Raw genomic sequence first — 23,314 nt, 5'->3', positions numbered from 1 at the left:
CTAATTTTATCATTCCTTCTGCATTTATTAACTGCAGTGCTTCTATAAAGAACTCTCCCTCATCAATGAGTAGTTTCCTTGAAGTCCAGCGCATATAGGAAAAGAAGTATATGTTTGATAATTTCCAAATTATCAATTTTTAGAATAATGAGCTGGTAACCTAGCAATTTGGTGACCAAAAAGGTTTTATTTAAAGAATTATTGGGATGCCTGGATGGTTCAATCGGTTAGGCATCTGCCTTTGGCTCGGGTCATGATCCCAGGGTCCTGGGATGGAATCCTAAGACGGGTTCCCTGCTCAGTGGGGAGCCTGCTTCTCCCTCTGGCTGCCACTCCCCCTGCTCCTGCACACACACACTCTCTCTCTGACCAATAAATAAAATCTTAAAAAAAAAAAAAAGAATTATTAAGGGGTGCCTGGGTGGCACAGTTGGTTAAGTATCGGACTCTTACTTTCAGTTCAGGTCATGATCTCACAGTCCTGATCTCAGGGTCATGAGACCGAGCTCCAGGTGAGAGGCTCTGTGCTCAGCATGGAGTCTGCTTACAACTCTCTCTCCCTCTTTCTCTCCCCCTCCCCCACTGTCTAAATAAATAAATAAATAAATAAATCTTTTTTAAAAATTAAGAATTATTAAGAATTCTGGCAGGATTTTTACATATTTTTTATCCATTGCAATGATTATTTCTTTAAAAATACACTATCTTCAAGTATAATTTATATGCAATAAAATGCACCCATGTAAAGAGTACAATTGAATGAGTTTTGAAAAATGTACATACCTATGTACCTACCACCACAATCAGGATATAAAACATTTCCATCATCAAAAAAGTTCCTTTGCACCCCTTTGCAGTCAGTCCTACCCCATCTCTGGCCCGAAGCAACTGCTGATCTGCTTTCTGTCACTATAGATTTGATTTAAGTTTTTTAGAAATTCCTAAAAATGAAATCATTTCTCTGAATCCTTTTACTCGATTAGATCATATGATAAGTGCCTTATTATTCTTTTTGATGCTCACATTGTTGCCAATTTCAGCCAGCAGAGCCTCTTCAGTTTGGCTCTTGGTCATTTTGACATAACCCCTGTAGTGTTTGATAGCTTCCTGGTTTTCAGGCCCCAGATTCACCAGGTATATTTCTTATTCTAGATCTGAAATTAGCTATTTCACCATAGAATTTGCTTCCTTGGTATTTTGAGACAACACTCTGGGCACTAGGGTTGCTTGTTGCATCCCTATTAAGTTATTATTAACTTATTAATAAGTAATAAGTTATTATTACTTCCAGACTTTTCCAGTTAGCAGAACAAGGAAATAACCATTTTTTTGAAAGAGAAAGTAAATAATGAGTTCATACTGATAATTTCTACTTAAATTGAAGATTAGAAATTTCAGCTAATTTTTTATTTTATATTTTATCTCTGTTCTCTTAAGATAAAAATTTGTTTTTATAACATTAACATATTATTTGCTTTCAGGAAGGATCAAAATATATGGTAGGAAAAAGCAAATATGTAATTGTTAATTGTTAATGATTAATATTTTTATTAGAATATATGTGCATAGGTATTTTTAAAATAACAGTTTCAAAAGAGTAATCACAGTATTTTAATTAACACTAAAACAACTAAATATAGGTTAAGATTTCTTTGTCATTCCTATAGTCTTTAGAATATATCCCACAAAAAAATGTAGTCAAAATATTGCTTTCACGATCACCTGAAATAGCTCTTCTCTGGTTGTACCATCAACTTGATGTAGAATTAAGCTCACTTGTTTCAGTTTGGCTTAGATTTTTAGGGATTGTTTTGTTCTTTTATTTTTTTAAGTTAACCTTATGTTTTTAAGTTATTTAATAACCACATTTGCAAGGTTCCAGATCAAAACTATCTGACAAATTTCATTCAGAAAGGTTTATTTCCATCTCTTATTTAATAGATTTTATCTTTTGAAAGCAATTTTAGGTTTACAGAAAAATGGACAGAAAGAACTGAGTTCCAATAAAATAAAAAAAAAAAGAAAGAAAGAACAGAGTTCCTATATACTCCCTTCCCCTTCCCCCATCCTCCACCCTTTCCCCTTTATTAACATCTTGTATTAGTGTGGTACATTTGTTACAACTGATGAGCCAATGTTGATACATTATTATTAACCAAAGACCATGTTTTATACTAAGGTTCATTCTTTGTGTTGTACATTCTATGGGGTTTGACACATGTATAACATGTATCCACCATTACAATATGATACAGAATAGTTTCAGGGCCCTAAAAATCCCCTATGCTCCACTTATTCATCTGTCCCTTCTTTCCTCCCTCCTCCTCAACAACCACTGGCAACCACTCATCTTTTTACTGTCTTCATACTTTTGCCTTTTCCAGAATGCCATATAATTGGAGTCATACAGTATATAGCCTTTTCATATTCGCTTCTTTTACTTACCAATATGCATTTTTTAAAAAGATTTATTTATTTATTTTAGAGAGAGAGGGAGCGCAAGCGAGTGTGGTGGGTAGGGGCAGAGGGAGAGGGAGAGAAAGTCTCAAGCTGACTCAGCACTCAGTCAGAGCCCGAAGCGGACTCCACCTCACGACCCTGAGATCAGGACCTGAGCCCAACCTGAGCTGAAACCAAGTGTCGGAGGCTTACCCGACTGAGACACCCAGGCGCCCCAGCAATATGCATTTAAGATTCCTCCATGTCTTTTGTCCCTTGATAGCTCATTTCTTTTTATTGAACTTAGTAATATTCCATTGTCTGAATGTACCACAGTTGTTTATCCATTCACCTACTGAAGACATCTTGTTACTTCTAAGTTTTAACAATTATGAATAAAGCTGCTATAAACATCCATGTGTAGGGCTTTGGGTGGATATGTTTTTAACTTATTTGGGCAAATACTAAGGGGTACGATTTGGTAGGAGTATGTTTAGTTTTATAAGAAACTGCCAAACTATTTTCCAAAGTGGCTGTACCATTTTGTATTTCTACCAGAAATGAATGACAGTTCCTATTATATCACATTCTTGCCAACACTTGGTGCTGTCAGTGTTTTGGATTTTAGCCATTCTAATATGTATATAGTGGTATACCACAGTTGTTTTAATTTGCAATTCCCTAATGACATATAATGTTGAGCATCTTTTCATATGTTATTTGACATCTCCTGCTTCCTGTTTTTTTTTTCTTCCACTATAGGTAACCATTTTCTTTTTAAATTTTTTTAAAGGATTTTTATTTATTTATTTGACAGAGAGAGAGAGAGAGAGCACAAGCAGGGTGAGCAGGGGAGGGAGAAGCAGGCTTCCTGCTGAGCAGGACCCTGGGATCATGACCTGAGCCGAAGGCAGACAGACACTTAACTGACTGAGCCACCCAGGTGCCCCAGCCATTTTATATTGGCTTTTGGTTTAACCCTACTACTGCTACTTTAAAAAATAACACACACACACAAACATTTATAGTCCCTCTTTCTTACACAGAAGGTAACATACTGTCCATATTCCATAGCATTTTATAGAGCATTTTTTTTATGGAGGTATAGGATTTCATCATATAGATGTACCACTATTTCTTAAACCATTCCCTTATTGATGGACATTGGATGGTTTACAACCTTTTGCTATGATAAAAATACTACAACGAATAACCTTGTACATACATCATTTCATATTTCTGCCTCTATATCTTTGAGATACAGTTAATGCTGTCCAAGGTTACATGCATATATAATTTTGCTAGATATTGTCAAATTCGCCTTATACCATTTCTGCACTCCCACCAGCAATGTATGAAAATGACTGTTTTTGGTCAAACTTAAGGATTTTGCCAACATGATAGATGAAAAACTGTAATGTTCTGTATTTTAGCTGGATGGTGGGTACACGGAAGTTTGTTCTATTCTTAATTATACATTCCATGCATCTAACATATTTCATAAAATAAGCCACCATAAGGAATTTCTTTTAAATAAAATAGGTTTTCTATTTTGGTCTTAGAAGAAATATGCCACTTTTACTGATAATCTAAATGTTGACTAAAGAATTGGAATAATTCGCAACTAGAACTGGAAAGAATCTTAGAGGCAAGAAATTTCTGATCCTATCATTTAGCAAATGAAAGCTCTTTGACTCAAAAAGTCAAGTAATTAACTTCAAGTCACATGATCAATGAAAAATAAACTTACTTTTTAAAAAATTATATTTAAGTAGGCTACACGCCCAATGCAGGGCTTCAATTTATGACCCTGAGATTAAGAGTTGTATGCTCTATAAACTGAGCCAGCCAAGGGCCCCTAAGCTCACTTTTAACTAAAGCTAAAAACTCACTTTATATATTGCAGTCAATATATAATATTATGAAGAACACTATCCAAGAAACTGGGATGCATACCACACATCTTCATAACAATTCCACTAAGTTTAAATGATACAGGAAGTAGAATTCATTGCATCAAAGCCAAGGCTGGACTGACTGCCGCTGTGTGTCTTTCTTTCTTTCTTTCTTTCTTTCTTTTTATTTATTTATTTATTCATTCATTCTCGAGACAGATGGAGAGAGAGAGCAAGAGAGAAAGCAGGAGCAGGGGGAGGAGCAGAAGGAGAGGGACAAGCAGCCTCCATAGTGAACACTGAGCCCCATGCGGGGCTTGATTCCAGGACCCTGAGATCATAACCTGAACCCAAACCAAGAGCCCGGTGCTAAACTGACTGAGCCACCTGGGCACCCCTGCTGGGTTTCTTTTTTCTTTTTTTTTTTTTTAAGATTTTATTTATTTATTTGAGAGAGAGAGTGAGAGAGAGAAAGAGCACAAGAGGAGGGAGCGGGAGAGGGAGAAGCAGACTCCCTGCCGAGCAGGGAGCCCGATGCGGGACTGGATCCCAGGACTCCAGGATCATGACCTGAGCCGAAGGCAGTCGCTTAACAACTGAGCCACCCAGGCGCCCCTACCCCTGCTGGGTTTCTAAATGCAGCTGTGAAACCCAATGTCATTTGGTTCTGACAGTCTTATTAATTATCTTTCTCTCTTTTCAGCTTTACAGTAGACTAGATCAGCTAATGGGCTTCCTGCCAATAGTCCCCGAATTTATGATACGGAATCTGTAGACAAGGCCTGTAAGTATGAGAAATTCTCTGTCAATCTTGCTCTGACAAACTTGTTTGTAATTCTTGAGAGCAGAGTATGGAGAAATACCTTTTTGAATTGGATCTATTCTTATGGGGTGGCAAGATGAGACTGCAGTGGCTTCACAGTTTTATTCTCATTTTATGGTGCAGATATTTAAAGTACTTTATATTAAATTTGCATTCTGAGGCTTCTTAACAAAAGCAACAAGGTGCAATGAATTACCCACTGATATTCAAAACAAAAGAAAAATGTTTTGGTCCAGGATCCAATGTAATCTGGGATTTCGTAACTGCATGTAGTTGCCATTTTGCTTGACTTTTCTATCTTGAATAATTTCTCAGGTTTTCTTTGTGACTTTGACATTTTTGAAGCAGCGGGCTTGTTACTTCGTAGAGTGTCCCTCAATTTGAACTTGTCTGATGGTCCCTCGTGCTTAGACTCAGGTCACGCATTTGGAGCAGGAGTAACACAGAAGTGGGGCACCTGGGGGGCTCAGTCAGTTAAGTGTCGGACTCTTGGTTTGGGCTCAGGTCATGATCTCAGGGTCATGAGATCAAGCCCCGCATTGGGCTCCATGCTCAGTGCAGGTCTACTTGAGATTCTCTCCCTCTGCCCCTCCCTGCCACTCACGCATGTGTGTGCATGCTCTCTCTCTCAAATAAAATAAATAAAATCTTTTTTTTTTTAAAGATTTTATTTATTTATTTGACAGAGAGAGACACAGCGAGAGAGGGAACACAAGCAGGGGGAGTGGGAGAGGGAGAAGCAGGCTTCCCGCAGAGCAGGGAGCCCGATGCGGGACTCGATCCCAGGACCCCGGGACCATGACCTGAGCCGAAGGCAGTCGCTTAACCAACTGAGCCACCCAGGCGCCCTAAAATAAATAAAATCTTAAAAAAAAGGGGTAACACAGAAGCAATGCTGTGTTCTCAGTGCACCATGTCCTACATATATTGATGTGTCCCAGTAGTCATGATGTTAACTGCAGCTACTTGTGTTAAAGCAATGTCTGTATGGTTTCTCCACTGTAAAGTTACTATGTTTTTTTCTTTGTAATTAAAAAGCAATTTGTAGGGAGATATTTTGAGATTATATCTTTTTTTTTCTTTTTTAGTGAGGGGCAAGAGGGGTAGAGGGAGAGGGAGAATCCTAAGCCAGCTCCATGCCCAATGCCAGCCTTGAGATCACGACCTGAGCTAAAATCAAGAGTTGGATGCCCAACCGAGTCACCCAGTGTCCCTTGAGATTATATATAGTTTCTCATCGAACTTTTACTTATCCAATCATCCACTGATGATTCTTGACTGAACCAACAGTTACTGTGATGGTCACCAAATGGTGGCATAAAGATATTTTTTAGTTTGGATTTCTTTAAAATATGTTTTGTTTACATGTTTATAAAATGTATCTGATGCCAGAGAAAATCAAACAGCTCAAATCAGTAACCCAAAGAGGTTGTGAAATGGCAACGACAAGTAATTTGCAAAATTAACAAAGACTAATTAGAAGTCAGAATGAGCAAGTCTCTCACTGCCTAACTCTGTCTTTTGATTAGTAACTATAAGGTGAAAGAAAGCTTGAGAAACACTTTAAATTTTATTTGTCACACATGCCTTGGGAGATAAATAAAAAGGGTCCACCACTTAATGTAAACTTGAAAAAGGATGTTCATGGGCTTAATTGGAGCTTACTCTCACATCAAGAACTTATCACAGGGATGAAATTAACTCTACTAATGAATTCAAGCCCTACAAGACTGCTTCCATATGCCTTGCTTTCATATCTCTCCAAAGAAATTTGAGTGTTTCCTTATTAATAACTTAAACAAAATTATTTAATTATTAAATATGTAAAACATACAGGAAATAATATTACAACCATTTACTCACCACTCTGAATTTAAATATTTACATTTTATCATCTTTGCTTAAGAATGTTTTTTCTCTAGGGGCACCTGGATGGCTCAGTTGGTTAAGTGTCTGTCTTTGGCTAAGGTCATGATCTCAGGGTCCTGAGATCAAGTCCTGCATTGGTCTCCCTGCTCAGCGGGGAGTCTGCTTCTCCCTCTCCCTCTGCCACTCTCCTCCCTCATGCTCGCTCTCTCTCTCTCTCAAATGAATAAATAAAATTTTCAAAATAAGAATGTTTTTTCTAAATAAAAAAATATTATAATATATATACTTACCTAACATTGTTTTATGCATGTCAAATGTATCCTATTACTATTTAATTTCATTTTTACTTAGTATAATATTTTTTAAATTTATCCACCTTGATACATGTAGATATGATCTACTCATTTTAACTACTTATGGAAATCCATTGTATGAATAATCATGTTGTTTATTCATTTCCCAGCTGATAGAGAACTAGACTGTTTTTATGTTTTTATTTATTACTGTCTCAAAAGGTGTAATAAATATCCTTGTATGTTCTTTTTTTTTTTTTAAGATTTTATTTACTTATTTGACAGAGAGAGACACAGTGAGAGAGGGAACACAAGCAGGGGGAGTGGGAGAGGGAGAAGCAGGCTTCCCGTGGAGCAAGGAGCCTGATGCGGGGCTCCATCCCAGGACCCTGGGATCATGACCTGAGCCGAAGGCAGACGCTTAACGACTGAGCCGCCCAAGTGCCCCTATCCTTGTATGTTCTTTGTGTATATGTTGGGCAAGTTTCTCTGTAGTAAAAAAAATTGCCCTGAGTCATGGTGTAACCACATCTTCAGTTTTACTATGTATTGCCAAATTGGTTTCCAAATGGTTGTACCAATTTAAACTCCTATCAGCAACTCATATCCTCTCCTATACTTGGTGCTGTCAGACTTTATACTTTGTTTCCACCTGGAAGGATATGAATGATCTTTTTATTACTTAAATTTGCATTCCATTTTCTTATGAAATATTGAAGTATAGTTGACATACAATGTTATATTAGTTTCAGGTCTACAACATAGTGATTTGACAATTCTATACATTACAAGATGCTCACTGTAAGTATAGTTACCATCTGTCACCATACAATGTTATTACAATATTGATGATATTCTCTATGTTGTACTTTTCATCCCTGTGACTTTTTTACTTTATAACTGGACATTTGTACCTCTTCATCTCCTTTACCTATTCCACCCATCCCCCTAACCCCCTGCTCTCTGGCAACCACCAATTTGTTTTCTGTATTTATGATTCTGTCTCTGTTTTTTTTATTGTTTATTTTGTTTTTTAGATTTCATATATAAGTGAAATCATATGGCATTCATCTTTCTTTGTCTGACATATTTAACTTAGCATGATACCTCTATCCCCATTCAAGTTGCTGCAAATGTCAAGATCTCATTCTTTTTTATGGCTAACATTCTATCTTCTTTATCCATTCATCATCAGTCAGTGGACACTTGGGTTGCTTCCATTATCTTGGCTACAGTAAATAATGCTACAAAAAACATAGGGGTGCCTGTATATTTTCAAATTAGTGTTTCCATTTTCCTTGGGTAAATACCTACTATTGGAATTACTGGATTGTATGGTATTTCTATTTTTATTTTTTTGAGGAAATTCCATACTGTTTTTCACAGTGGTCACGCCAATTGCATTTCTTTTTTTTTTAAATTTATTATTATTTTTAAGTTTATTATGTTATGTTAGTCACCATACAATACATCATTGGTTTTTGATGTGGTGATCCATGATCCATTATTTTCTGCATTTCTTAATTAATAGTAGCAGAGCTTCTTTTCATGTTTTTGCTATTGGGTTTTTCTTTCTCTGTGATATACCTGTTTATATCTTTGCTCATTTTGTTTGGGTTGTCATATTCTTTGTAAGAGTTCTTTATTATGGATCTTAATCCTTTTTTCTATGCCTTGCAAACACCTTCTCCCTCCTTTATATTGATTACTTTGTTTTTAAGGCTCTAGATAAATAGAAATTTTAAGTTTAATGTAGCTAAAATTATTAATCATATCATTTCATTTGCTTGTCTTAACGACCTTAACGACCAGACAACTGGCATAGTACTTAGAGAATTTACCTGGATGAGACCTATTTGTCTGTGTTATACATTCCCTGGTTCTATATCCCTAAAATGTCTCTGGAAGCAGAAGAAACTAAGACAAATCCTTAGAGTGTGAAGATAGTGGGTAATCTTAAGACTGGCTGCACTTTGGGCAAATGTTTTCCCTGAGCTAAATGGAGGAGGTTCTCACCAACTCACAGGTTTAGTACACATCGTAACTGAATGAATGAGAGTGCAGTTATCACACAAAGGAAACTTTATTTGCAGCAAATAAGTATAACTTCCAAAGCCCTTGCTCCCCAAGCAAGGGTGAATGGGTTCCTTTTATTTAGGGTTAAGATGAATATTTAGAAAGGAGAGCCTTGTCATTGTATGTAGAGGCAGGCATAAAGTGAAGTTTGCACCTTAAGGACACATGCCTATAAATACATTGTATCGTCATGTAAATGAGGCTTGTGCTCTTCCTGGGGTGGGGATTTTAGTATTACAATGAGGTAAGGGTAGTGTCAGTCACTTCATGGGTCACTCCATGGGTCACTCCATGGTCCATCTGCTCAGGTGTGCGTCAGGAGTTAAGCTCAAACTGGTCTGAGTGGTCTGGGCTGCTGGAGCTCTTCATCTGGGCAGTTGTTATTGCTCAAGGTGTAGTTTCAGTTTCCTTCACAGGAGGCTAGTCAGGTCTTTTGCCAGAGTAAGAGATAAGGTGGAAAAAGAGCTTAAGGGAAAATGTGGGACAAAGGTCAGTGGGTACAAGCAGGTGAGCAGTAAAGGTCAGGTCTTGGGGTCTGGTTGGTGACAGTATCAGTTTTTGTCTTGGGGAGGGCAGGAGTTGAACCAGATAGATGGGCTTTTGTTGCTTAACAATTATTATCGTTCACACTATTCCTTTTTTTAAAAGATTTTATTTATTTATTTGAGAGACAGAGTGAGTGAGAGAGAGAGAGCACACACGAGGAGGGGCAGAGGGAGAGGGAGAAGCAGGCTCCCTTGCTGAGCAGGGAGCCCGATGTGGGGCTCAGTCTCAGGACACTGGGATCATGAGCTGAGCAGAAGGCAGACGCTTAACCGACTGAGCCACCCAGGCGCCCTGGAATATGCTACTCTTTAAAAAAGAAAAACCAACAAACATTACTGCATAGAAGTTGCCAAGATATCTCTCATAACATCCTACTTATGTAGGAAAGATGTTAGGGTTCGAAGCCGATGGCCAAGAAAGAAGGTGGTTTTATGAAAGCATGGGGCCAGGACTTGTGGGCTGAAAGAGCTGCACTGGGGTCATGAGGAGTGGCCCATTATATACTTTCAGGTTGGGAGGGTGATAGCGAAAGTCTCTATGGAATTATGGAAGCAAGGTTTCCATGACCTTGAGGGGGCTAGCTATTGTTGGGGAAAGGTCATTTATTACTGTCTAGTAAAACCTTAGTCATGAGACCTTTCAGATGTATATCAGTGTGTCATATGCTTGGCGGATGATTGCCAACCTGTATCTTGGGGGGTAGAGATAAAGGAAGTTTCCAAGGGAATTTTTTTTTTTGGGGGGGGCGCATGTGTTTATTTAGCAAGCAAGGAGGGGTTCCATCAGAAGGGCAGCCTGGGAAGCAGCTGGTGGGCTGTGTGGTGAGAAGGGTCTCCGGGCTCTCTCCTGGTGTCCGGGTCGGTGGAACAGCTGGGCGGTGCCCTGGGCAGAGGTCAGCGTGAGGGTGATGGGGTGGAGAGAGACGGGGGACACCGCATACTCATTCACTTATCATCGATGCACTGGTCAGTGGGGACAGGGAAGATGATGTGGTCATTGGTGAGGCCCAGGGATTTGGCAAAGCCGGTGAAGTATTCCTTCAGAGCAGTGGGCAGCTGCTTGGTCCTCCCATAGAGGGTGATCTTGAAGTACTCCTGGTTTTTGTAAACTTTCTTGAAGAACACCATGGCAAACTGGTTGTAGTTGGTGGTCATCACCTGCACGGTGTAGCTCTGCACTCCGATGTAACGCTTAATGTTGCCCAGGGTGAACTGGCCAGGCAGGGAACTTGGGACAAAAGTTCTGATCCAGTGGTCGCAGCGCTGGTTCCTGATCAGGGTGGAGGTGACGTTGTAGCTGCGGTTGTCTTTCAGTTGGTAGGTGGTGGTGTACATCTTCAACTGGGCTCGTTTTTCTGTATTAATTGAATTCTCCAAGGGAATTTTTATATGTTAAAGTAACTTACAGGATCCTGGGGGTCGGGCTAAGTTTGCCTTCTGCTCTATTGACATTGAGTGAGGCAGCCAAGTTTCTAGAGGAATGTCACTCTGCCTGTTTCAGGGACTTGTCAGTGGGCTATAGGTAGTAAGAAAATTTAATTTTTCTTTTGCCTTTGTTTCCCACATCACTCTTAGTTCTGTGGATGACAGCTGGGATTTGTAACACCTGGTGCCTACTGCTATGTCATTTGTTAAGAAATTTCTTTCCTGGAAGGATTAGACGAGTCACTACTTTGCATATCCATAATGAAATAGCTCATACCCTACTCTGTCTTGCTGAATGCTTGAATAGTAGGATGTATGTACAAAGATGACACACTACCTATCTTTCTTCCACCAGGGAGAACAAGGTAGCACAGCGTCCTTTTTAATGACTGTGAGAAGTAGAAAAATTACTTTCTCCCTAAGACGAGTTGGGTGAATCAAGCCAAGGTTTAAAATATCCTTGGTGAATTTTCCTCATTATGCAAACTGTTTTAAAGCAAAATTAAAGAACAATCTATTCATCATTACTAATACTTAAAAATTATACCCTTACTTCCCGGATTCTCCATAGATAGACATTTAACTTTCAGAGAGGTGGGGCAGAGAGAATCCCTGCCTTTTAATGCTCTCTTGCATGTTTATAAGTGATGCTTTCCTCATTTTTTACGATAATCTCTCTAGCCTGTACTAAGGACTGTTTTTGTTCTTAAACTATTGAGTTTTTTTTAAATATAAAATCATTACCTTTTTTTTTTTTTTAAAGATTTTATTCATTTACTTGACAGATAGAGACACAGCGAGAGAGGGAACACAAGCAGGGGGAGTGGGAGATGAGAAGCAGGCCTCCCGCGGAGCAGGGAGCTTGATGTGGGGCTTGATCCCAGGACCCTGGGTCCATGACCTGAGCCAAAGGCAGACGCTTAACGACTGAGCCACCCAGGCACCGCTATATAAAATCATTACTTTAAATTCAGTAAAACAGCTAACAAGGAGAGTTTTTAAAAAATAAATTTGAAAAGGTGATCATAGAAAGAATACATGCTAATTGTAGAATATGGAAAATATACCAAAAAAAGAACATAAAAATCTATAAGCATACCACCCAGAGGTAACACCTATTAATATTTTATATCATAATTTCAGTCTTTTTTCTATGCATATATCTGTACATTTTAACCAAAGATGAAGTCATAAAGTCCATTGGTTTTATAAATTTATTTTTCCCTATTCTTTTTTGGTATGACATGTAAAATATGTCACTAAATATTCTTTTTCTTTAAGATTCTATTTATTTATTTGACAGAGGGAGAGAGAGATCACATGCAGGGGGAGTGACAGAGGGAGAGGGAGAAGTAGGCTCCCAGATGAGCAGGGAGCCCAATGAGGGACTCGATCCCAGGACTCTGGGATCATGACCTGAGCCACAGGCACACCTGTGCTACCCAGGTGCCCCACTAAATATTCTTCTAAAACATTATTATATCTGGGGTGCCTGGGTGGCTCAGCGTTAGGCGTCTGCCTTCGGCTCGGGTCATGATCCTGGGGTCCTGGGATCGAGCCCGGCATCGGGCTTCCTGCTCGGCGGGAAGCCTGCTTCTCCCTCTCCCACTCCCCCTGCTTGTGTTCCCTCTCTCGCTATGTATCTCTCTGTCAAATAAATAAATAAAATCTTTAAAAAAAAATAAAACATTATATCTAAGACATTCTTATATTTATACATATATAAAATATGCATAGTATTCTATCATAGGGTTGGGTCATAATATATGTAAATATACCAAATCATTTTTAATTTTTATATTATGAATTCTAATGATGAAGCTCATTTTTTTTTTAAGATTTATTTATTTATTTGACAGAGAGAGAGAGCACAAGCAGAGGGGTTGGCAGGCAGAAGGAGAGGGAGAAGCAGACTCCCCACTGAGCGGGGAGACCAATGTGAGGCTCAATCCCAGGACTCCAGGACTATGACCTGAGCCAAAGGCAGACTCTAAACTGACTGAGCCACCCAGGAGCCCCAGTGAAGCTTATTCTTAATAACTTTCTATTTTAATTAATTAATTAATTTATTTAAAGATTTTATTTATTTGAGAGAGAGAGAGAGAATGAGCAGGGGGAGGGGCAGAGGCAGAGGGGGAAGCAGACTCCTCACTGAGCAGGGAGCCCAATGCAAGGCTCAATCCCAGGACCCTAGGATCATGACCTGAGCCAAAGGCAGTTGCTTAACTGAATGAGCCACCCAGGTGCCCCTTAATAACTTTTTACACATGTCCATGAATAGTTCTTTAGGATATAGCCCCAGTGATGTGGGAAACAAAAGCAAAAGAAATGTAGCTTAAATTGAAATCTCCTTATAGTTCGCAGCCCACTGACAGATACCTGATGCATGCAGAGCATGACCTTCCTCAAGGAACTTGTGGCTGCCTTTAGTGCCTTAATGTTTAAAAGTAACTCTATCTTGGCAGCAGCTGGCCCCTCAAGGTCCTGAAAGTCTTGCTTCCAGATTCCTTGGAGACTTGCGCTATCTCTAATCCCCACCAATTGAAAAGTATACAATCAGTCACTCCTTACAATCCCAGTACAGCTCTTTCTGGCCACAGGTCCTGTCCCATGAGTAGGGAAGCGGGTAAGGTATAGACAGGAGAGATAGGAGGCCCCTGACTCTACACTAGGCTCCGAAACTATTCCTGGCAGGTGGAGATGCTGAGACAGAGCTGAACAAGAGATAAGGGAACAAACCAAGACAGCACAAGAATCTCAAGGCCACAAGCTTCCCAGTCAGTTCTCAAAAAAAGCCTGCCCCTAAGAGCCCTCAGTGGCCACCCATTTGGGACCCCTCTCACTCTAGAGAGCTTTTTCCTTTCCTTTCTTCTCTTACCTTCACTTAATAAACTTTCACTTCACTTCACCCTTTTGTGTCCGTGAGATTCATTCTTCGACTCCGTGAGACAAGAACCCTGCAATCCTGCAACACGAGGACAGAATTGCTCAATCAAACAGTACATAAATTTTTAGGACTTTTCATATTTCCCCTAAAATTTCCCTTGTTAAAACTTATGTAATTTATGCACTTCAAAGTATTTTAATCCTTATTTTTTACTTTCTTATACATAGAACTTTAAATTTGTTTGCCCTACTCTATAGATAATACCTGTCATGCTTAATAATGTTTTTCAATATCCAATTGACTACTTGATCCATTAGCATTCAGTTAGTATAGAGTTTTCCAATAGAAGTCTCCTCCATATACTAGATGATCATTTAATCTGAGAGCCATTTCCAACATTACATGAAGATGAAAAGTAAATTTAAAAACTTATCCATGAATTGCTTCAAAATATATCCAGGAAAATACTTTTTTGTTTTTTTCCACTAACTACCATATCATTGGAATATAAGTAAGAGATATAAAAATGGCAGTTTTGGGGGCACCTGGGTGGCTCAGTCAGTTAAGCAACTGCCTTCGCTTCAGGTCATGATCCCAGGGTCCTGGGATGGAGTCCCGCATCAGGCTCCCCGCTCAATGGAGAGACTGCTTCTGTCTTTCCCTCTGCTGCTCCCCCTGCTTGTACTCTCTCTTTCTCTGTCAAATAAATAATTAAATCTTTAAAAAATGGCAATTTTTGAACAGAAGTGTATCTTTACAGTGTAATATAAACATTTGGAAATTATTCCTAAAAATCATATAGACTATGCAACTATCATAGAAATTAAAAATATCTAGATAAATTCATAGATGACTCAACAATGATTGACTCTTAAATTTGAGATTAAGTATATACAATTATTTCATATAGCAACACTTTCCCATGAACTACATTCATCATAAATATTAGGTGGCCTAGTAATCTGATACCAAATGAAATTTATTATATTCTATTGTCCTTACATTCACTTATTCAACAAATATTGAGTGCCTATATGTGCCAGATTTTAAAGATTTTTAGTCTTTTTTTTCTATAAACAATCTTCCATTAGCAATTTCATATTCTAGAATTTCATATTCAAGAGTTTGGAATTTCATGATGCTTAAATTACAAAAGAATATCAAGAGTACTAAACCTTTGATATTTGTGGAGACATATATGATTGGTGAATGATTCTGGAGTCCTAGAAATGGCAATGGCTGGAGCTGGAGATTTTCTCTCTCTACAGTGGGGATACTACATCCAAACTCATCTTCCAGATATCGACCAGCTAGTGTCGTCAGCACTCCTCAAAACTGCTGGTAATTAAGCTCAGGCTGCACAAGCAGGCTGTTTGTCCCCACACCACTTTCAGGCTCACCTGCCTAAAGGGAGAGCAACAGAGGGTTGGGGGTGCTGGGCTAGAGGATACGACAAAGTAATTACAAGCATTTTGTTTTTCATTGCTTGCAGGTACATTTCCTTGAATGCACCTTGAAGAAATAACCTTTATTTATACATAAAATCCCACTCTCCTGTGGTAAGGCATTGTAGTGTTTTAATAACCTTCTATCTGTCATTGAATGTCTTCTGCTACATTATTATAGTGTCTCTGGCTAAAGTTGTAGTTTCTCGTTAATGTTACCACTGTGGTTAACCACGAAATAAAAGAATCTTTATATATTGTATATAACAATAATACGTTGGTTAAACTATTAGTTGTTTATTGAAAGCATTACAAATCGTGTAGACTTCTATCATAGTATATCATAATATATTGGAATAAATATGAACAGGAATGAAATCATTTGTCTGTGTGTTCTCAGCATCTACCAGACTTGTAGCACATAAGAGATGCCCAATAAATGATTGTTGAATCAATGAGCTAAATTTTAAAAAATTTTAAATTATGATCATTTCCTAAGAATGTAAATGATTTGAAATATCTTGATTTTTGAAAAACCTCTGGATTAAAATACAGATCAAGATTTTCATATATATATTTATATATAAATATATATTATATATGTACTTATTTTATATAACATGATATATTATTATATAAAATAATATATTTTATTTATTTATTTATTCAAAGTAGGCTCCATGCCCAGTGTGGAGCCCAATGCAGAGCTTGAACTCACAACCCTGAAATCAAGACCTGAGCTAAGATCAAAAGTTGGATGCTTAACTGACTGAGCCACCCAGGCACCCCAAGACTTTAAGATATTTTAAGGAGAACTGTCCACATCTACAATATAAGGAGTTTGCCTGGATGGCCTCTCTTTCATCATCTATGAAAATATGTAATTCTACCATTTTATGACTCATTGGACTACAAATGCCCAAATCTTCAAAACTAGTTATTTTTCATGTTTAAATAGTTTCCTTTAAGAAAAACATAAAAAAAAAGACCCCAACAAACCCGGGATAGTTAGGCCAGACCTATATTGTCAATGGAAACAGAACTGAGTAGATTCAGACAGCAGAGCTGTGTGCCTAGTCTAAACAATCCTCACTCAAGATGACAGAATGCAGGCTATTTTTACATGCAGTAAGGATAATTTTAAAAAAAATGGCTTTATGCTTTAAACAGTTTTTTCACACTCCATATTGACTGTACACATGGCTTGAGATAAAATAGAATTAGAGTATGGTAGAAATACTACAGGAGCAGCTCATTGACAATCAACAACTTTGAAAGCTTGGATTGTAAAATCACAGAATTTGCCTGGAGAAAGAGGAAAAAATATAATCCAGTATCTAACAAAGTGCTCTTCAGCCTCTAGCCTGGAATTTTGTGTAGTTTCAGCAACGGCCCAAAAGAGTAGCAATTCAGATCAAAGTGAGTCCCACCAGGACTGTTCCAGTTTGAAGTATCTATTCTAAAATGGGGTAATCAATCCCTAGTCTGGAGTTCCTGAAACATCTCTGAGGAGATTGCGGGCAATTTTAGGGTCAACTACAGAATCTCAGTCTAGAGAGATCCCTTGATATTATGAACTCGGGCTGTGGAAAATCCAGTGGCAGTGTTTCCCAAAGTGTGATGGCTACTATAGTGAAAGGTAATACCATTTTCCTGCCCACCCCTCTGTGAATGTGTGACCACGGTGTCCTCTGGGCCCATGTTCTCCAATATGAGGTCATTAAGTATGTATGGCTACTGAATACCTGAAAGTGGCTAATCCAAATAGAGATGTACTGTAAGTGCAAGATATACACCAAATTTTGAAAGCTTAGTATAAAAAAAGAAACATGTAAAATATCTCACTAATAATTTTTATATGTATAAAAGATATTTTGGATAAATTGAGTTAAATAAGATACACACACACACACATACAAACACACAGAGGAATATTACTTAGCCATTAAAAAAATAATGAGATTTTGCCCTTTGTGATAACATGGATGGAGTTAGAGGATATTATGCTAAGTGAAATAAGTCAGGCAGAGAAAGACAAACAAATACCATATGGTTTCACTTATATGTGGAATCTAAAAAACAAAACAAATGAACAAACAAAAAACAGACTCTTAAAGACAGAAAACAGACTGGTGGTTGTCAAAGGGGAGGTCGAGGGGATGGGCAAAATAGAAAAAGGGAATTAAGAGGTACAAACTTCCAGTTATAAAATAAACAAATCACAGAGATGAAAAATATAGCACAGGGAATATAGTCAATAATACCGTAACAATGTCACATGGTAACAGATGGTGTCTACACTTATCATGGTGAGCTCTGAGTGAAATACAGAAATGCCAAATCAATATGTTGTACACCTGAACCTTACATACATTGTGTATTAATTACACTTTAATAAAGAAATAAGATATATTAACGTTAATTTTGCCTATTTCTTTTTACTTTTTTAAAAGTGGCCATTAGAACACTTTCCATTACGTGTGGCCTACATTTGTGGCGCACATTATATTTCTACTCAACAGTGCTGCTCTGGACAGATGGCACCTGAAAAAGCTCCTGTCCATCCCAACACTCCACTCTCACAGAATGCTGGGACTTGTGCGTGGAACCACCAGAGAAGGCTCGGGCTCAGGCAGAATGAAGATCTGTGTGATGGCCAATAGCCGGGGGCTGTGTGGGGAGCTCAGTGCTGGGTGCTGGGGTTGAGTCTGGGGTTGAAAGCAGATGAAAGAGGGAGAAAATAACAGATCTTTGCATTTTGTTTCCTTTAGTAGATTTATCTAAGCGAGCAAATTAAAAAATGTATTAGTACAGTTAGGTCTGTGGATGTGTGTATATGGCAACTGATGTTTGGTTTTTTACATCAAGGTGACTGTTTACTTCAGATTCTTTGAATAAATATTATAATAATAATATTATTTGCTGGTTTTATTGTGAATTCTTAACTTTTCTATTTCATACAGCACAGGGTTCATATTCTCCATCATATCAGGAGATAGTTAGCTTTGGGTCTTTCAAGGAAGGAGAGAAGCCAACCAGGCTGCCCCATACTGTTTCTTCCCTAACATTATCTATACAGCAGTCATAGTCTCACATTGCTTTGCTATTAACACTTAATTAAAGTGCCTACATTTAGGACCTGTGAGAGGAGTCGGTAATATGTTAAGCCATCCTTTTGAATGTTTATATCAGCCCTTGAGGACTCCAGTTGCATTATTATGGAAAGATGTTCAAGAACTTTCCGTTTAAATGGGGTACAAGAATTCTACTGAAGACATTTTTTTTTCTGTTAAAGTTCACAATGCAGAAAATTATGAAGGGCAGAAAAACAGCCTTAGGATGAAGCCAATTTTGAAAACAGAGTTGAGTTCATTGACCATCTTCTTCCACAAAGAGAAATTTATTTATTTGTTTACTCGCTTGGCAATTTGATGAGAGTCCCCCAGCTAGGTGCAAGGTGAAGGTATACAGTAGATGCTAATTTCATGAAATCTTGCAGGCAATTAAGAAGAAACCTCGGTATAATGTTATTTGTTAATTATAACTCAATAAAGAAAAAAAGAAGAGGAAATCTCACAGAGGACAATTTCTAGTATGTACCTGAAAATTTCAAAATGGAGAAATTCAAAATTAGCAAACGTGAAGAAATTTCTTTTAAAAGAGAAAGATGTTTGTTTTTATCTCTTAAAAAAGATCAAGAGGTCTGCTATCAATTCTAGCAGACTCCATAATAAGTAACAACAATGTGTCTGCCTGGCCAAATTTTCCTATGGGCTTTGTTCCACTATTGTTCAGAAGCCAAGAATTAAGTTGAACTGAAAAAGCCCAGCTTGTTTTTGGTCATCATATTGTGTTATCAATGTTATGAAGTAATATACAATGTTAGAAAAACAAAGTACAGAAAGAGGGAGTTCTTCATAACTGCTTTATTTCTTCTGTATTTAAATTTGTACTTGGGGAAAAGAGAACAGAAGACGCAAACATATTTCTTCTTTTTTTTAAACACATGTAGTACAAAATCCCCTTAATTTGGAACTAATTTGGCTGAGCACATCTGGGTAGAAACCTATGGGAGATGGTGGAGAACATGACTTCATCCCAGTTTCTTATACAACCAGTTGCAGCTATTTTTTTAAAAAAGATTTTATTTATTTATTTATTTATTTATTTATTTATTTATTTATTTATTTATTTATTTATTTATTTATTTAAGAGAGAGAAAGAGAAGGCACAAGTGGGTCGGGGGAGGGCAAAAGGAGAGGGAGAAGCAGATTCCCCACTGAGCAGTGAGTCTAACTCAGGGCTGGATCCCAGGACCCGGAGATCATGACCTGAGCCCAAGGCAGATGCTTAACTGACTGAGCCACCCAGGCACCCCACCAGTTGTAGCTATCAATGAGTCCATGACCCCAGGGCATAAGACGTCATAGTCCTTATTTTTTTTTTAATTAAAATTCAATTAATTAACATATTGTATATTATTAGTTTCAGAGGTAGAGTTCAGTGATTCAGCAGTCTTCTATAACATTCAGTGCTCATTATATCACATGTGCTCCTTAATGTCCATCACCCAGTTACCCCATACCCCCACCCCTCCCTTCCAGCAACCCTCAGTTTGTTTCCTGAGTTTAAGAGTCTCTTATAGTTTGTCACCCTCTCTGACTTTGTCTTGTTTTATTCTTCCCTCCCTTCCCCCATGATCCTCTGTTTTGTCTCTTAAATTCCATATATGAGTGAAATCGTATGATAATTGTCTTTCTCTGACTGCCTTATTTCGTTTAGCATAATACCCTCTTGGTTCAATCCATATCGTTGCAAATGGCAAGATTCCATTTTTGATGGCTGCATAATATTCCATCACACCCCGCCCATCTTCTGTTTCCATTCATCTGTTGATGGACATCTGGGCTCTTTCCATAGTTTGGCTGTTGTGAACATTGCTGCTATAAACACTGGGGTGCAGGTGCCCCTTTGGATCACTATGTTTGTATCTTTGGGGTAAATACCCAGTAGTGCAATTGCTGGGTCAGAAGGTAGCTCTATTTTCAACTTTTTGAGGAACCTCCACACTGTTTTCCAGGGTGGCTGCACCAGCTTGCATTCCCACCAACAGTGCAGAGGGTTCCCCTTTCTCCGCATCCTCGCCAACATATGTCATTTCCTGACTTGTTAATTTTAGCCACTCTGATCTGTGTAAGGTGGTATCTCATTGTGGTTTTTATATTTCTCTGATGCCAAGTGATGTTGAACATTTTTTAACTTGTCTCTTGGCCATGTGGATGCCTTCTTTGGAGAAATGTCTGTTCATGTCTTCTGCCCATTTCTTGGTTGGATTATTTATCCTTTGGGTGTTGAGTCTGTTAAGTTCTTTATAGATTTTGGATACTAGCCCTTTATCTGATAAGACATTTGCAAATATCTCCTACCATTCTGTCGGTTGCCTTTTGGTTTTGTTGACTCATAGTCCTTACTTTTCTAAACCAAATGTCATCAGCTTTGAGCTCTCACCCATTTACCTGGCAGAAAATAAAATCTCTGTTATTATTTAAGCCCTTGTCCTCCCTTCCACAGAATCATACAAGAATCACAGGCTTACATTGTCCCAAGAACTTTGAGAGGGGGCCTAAAATTAGTCCTTGGACATTGACTTCATTCCCATTGTTGGTTCAAAGGACTGGAGGTAGAAAAATTCATATACACATCAAATATTGTCCATCATTTGTTGAGGGTTGCTGTATTGGTCTACTTGGGCTGACACAAAAATACCACAGACTGGGTGGCTTAAACAATAGAATTATATTTTCTCACAGCTCTGGAAGCTGGAAGTTTAACATCAAGGTGACAGCTGGTTTGGTCTCTCCTGAGGCCTCGGTCTTTGGCTTATACATGGTCACCCTCTTGCTGTATCTTCACCTGGTCTATTCTTTGTGCACACATACTCCTGGTGTTTCCTTCTCTTCTTATAAGGACACCAGTCCTGGGACACCTGGGTGGCTCAGTCGGTTAAGAATCTGCCTTTGGCTCAAGTCATGATCTTGGGATCCTGGGATCTAGCCCCACATCGGGCTCCTTGCTCAGTGGGGAGCCTGCTTCTCCCTCTCCCTCTGCCTGCCACTCCCCCTGCTTGTACTTTCTCTTTCTCCCTGACAAATAAATAAATAAAATCTTAAAAAAAAAAAAAAAAAGACACCAGTCCTACTGGATTAAGACTGTACTTTTATGATTCATTACTTCCTTATAGGCCCAATCTCCAAATACAGTCACATTGGGCGTTAGGACTTCAACTTATGAATTTGGGGGGAGGGTGAGAAGACAAAATTCAGTCCATAACAGTTGTCCTTGAAGGGGTAACCAGAGCCACAGGGTAGAGAGCAAACTCATTAGTGTAAAGTGACTGGAAGTTCAGACTTGGATGAATTCAGAGGTAAGGAGGAAATGGTATGAACTGGGATTTCAGATTATTTTTGCTTTCACTTTCTTCCTTAATTCAAAGCTGCAGGTTATCTCTCCCTCTAAAATCCACCAGGTTAATCCTTTTCAATGGGCTAGAAACACAGCTGATCTTCACTTTCCTTCTGAGTGATGCTGTTTTTAAAGACACCTTTCTTTTCTCTCCTCTTTCTTTTTCTTTCTTTCTTCCTTCCTTCCTTCCTTCCTTCCTTCCTTCCTTCCTTTCTTCCTTCCTTCTTTCCTTCCTTCCTTCCTTCCTTCCTTCCTTCCTTCCTTCCTTCCTTTCTCTCTTTCTCTCTCTCTCTCTCTCTCTCTCTCTTTCTCTGTCTTTCCTGGGATGGGTATCTTAGGCTAGGGTGGGAATTCATCAGACCTAAGACAAAGATTTTAATGCAAATGGTTTGTTTACGAGGGGATTCCAGACAGCACTCATAAGGAAAGAGACAAGGAAGGGAAAGAAGCGGTATTAGTGAACAGATTACCACAGAGGGTAACTGGGTCTCAGTCCTATTGGGATCCACTGGGAACATGACTCAGAGTTGTCCCATCCAAGGGCAGGAAAACTGGTATGTATCCTCCAGTTCTCATTCATCACTGGGTGGTGGCAGCTCCCTGAGGATTAACTGCCCTGGCATTTCTGGCCTGCTCCCTATAGAGGAGCCAAGAGAAAGCTTTCCGGCAGAAGGTGCCTGAGAATGACCTTGTCCTTGTAGGGGAAAGGTGAATGCGCAGGGGATATATGAGGGACACTGACAGCTACTACAGTGGGGTGAGGTAGGGAAGGGAGACTAACAGCCATTAGTTTGGAAGAGGGATGAACTAAGTAATTAATAGCATGAGGAGAACTGGCCCAGAGAAAGATTTTGTTTTATTTTAATTTTTTTTTTTTTAAGATTGGAAGGAGGGGGAGGGGCAAAGGGAGAGGGAGAGAGAATCTTAAGCAGGCTCCAGGCCTATTCTGTAGTCCAATGCAGGGCTCGATCTCACGACCCTGAGAGCATGACCTGAGCAGAAATCAAGAGTTGGAAGCTTAACTGACTGCGCCACCCAGGCGCTCCTTATTTTTTAAAAATCAATAACTTATGCTGCAATATTAGCGGTATCTATCTGCATCTGCTTTATTATAGTTACTTTAAAAATATTCTATAATTCAGGGGTGCCTGGGTG

At 38.7% G+C, this 23,314-nt stretch overlaps 1 protein-coding gene across 4 annotated transcripts in view; it reads right to left on the bottom strand.

The window, feature by feature from the left end:
- The window catches only part of LOC123848589 (neutrophil gelatinase-associated lipocalin-like), a 41,600-nt gene that overhangs the window by 4,688 nt on the left and 13,598 nt on the right, over positions 1–23,314 (bottom strand). For 2 of the 4 annotated variants that reach the window (XM_054508933.2, XM_064584451.1), the window contains 2 exons: positions 14,244–14,330; positions 9,873–11,311 (listed from right to left, as the gene is read on the bottom strand). In XM_054508933.2, the coding sequence (XP_054364908.1) occupies positions 10,886–11,275 (390 nt within the window). In that variant the 5' untranslated portion in view covers positions 11,276–11,311; positions 14,244–14,330 and the 3' untranslated portion in view covers positions 9,873–10,885. The other 2 variants (XR_006791830.3, XR_010409389.1) reach the window with 2 other exon arrangements.

Source organism: Mirounga angustirostris, unplaced genomic scaffold (genome assembly GCF_029215605.1).
Source record: "Mirounga angustirostris isolate CCGP_5_RB_7025 unplaced genomic scaffold, mMirAng1.0.hap1 SCAF_2, whole genome shotgun sequence".
In the NCBI taxonomy this organism is placed as follows: Eukaryota; Metazoa; Chordata; class Mammalia; order Carnivora; family Phocidae; genus Mirounga; species Mirounga angustirostris.
The sequence above is the reverse complement of the archived record's forward strand: the minus strand, read 5'-3'. Positions and strand labels throughout refer to the sequence as shown.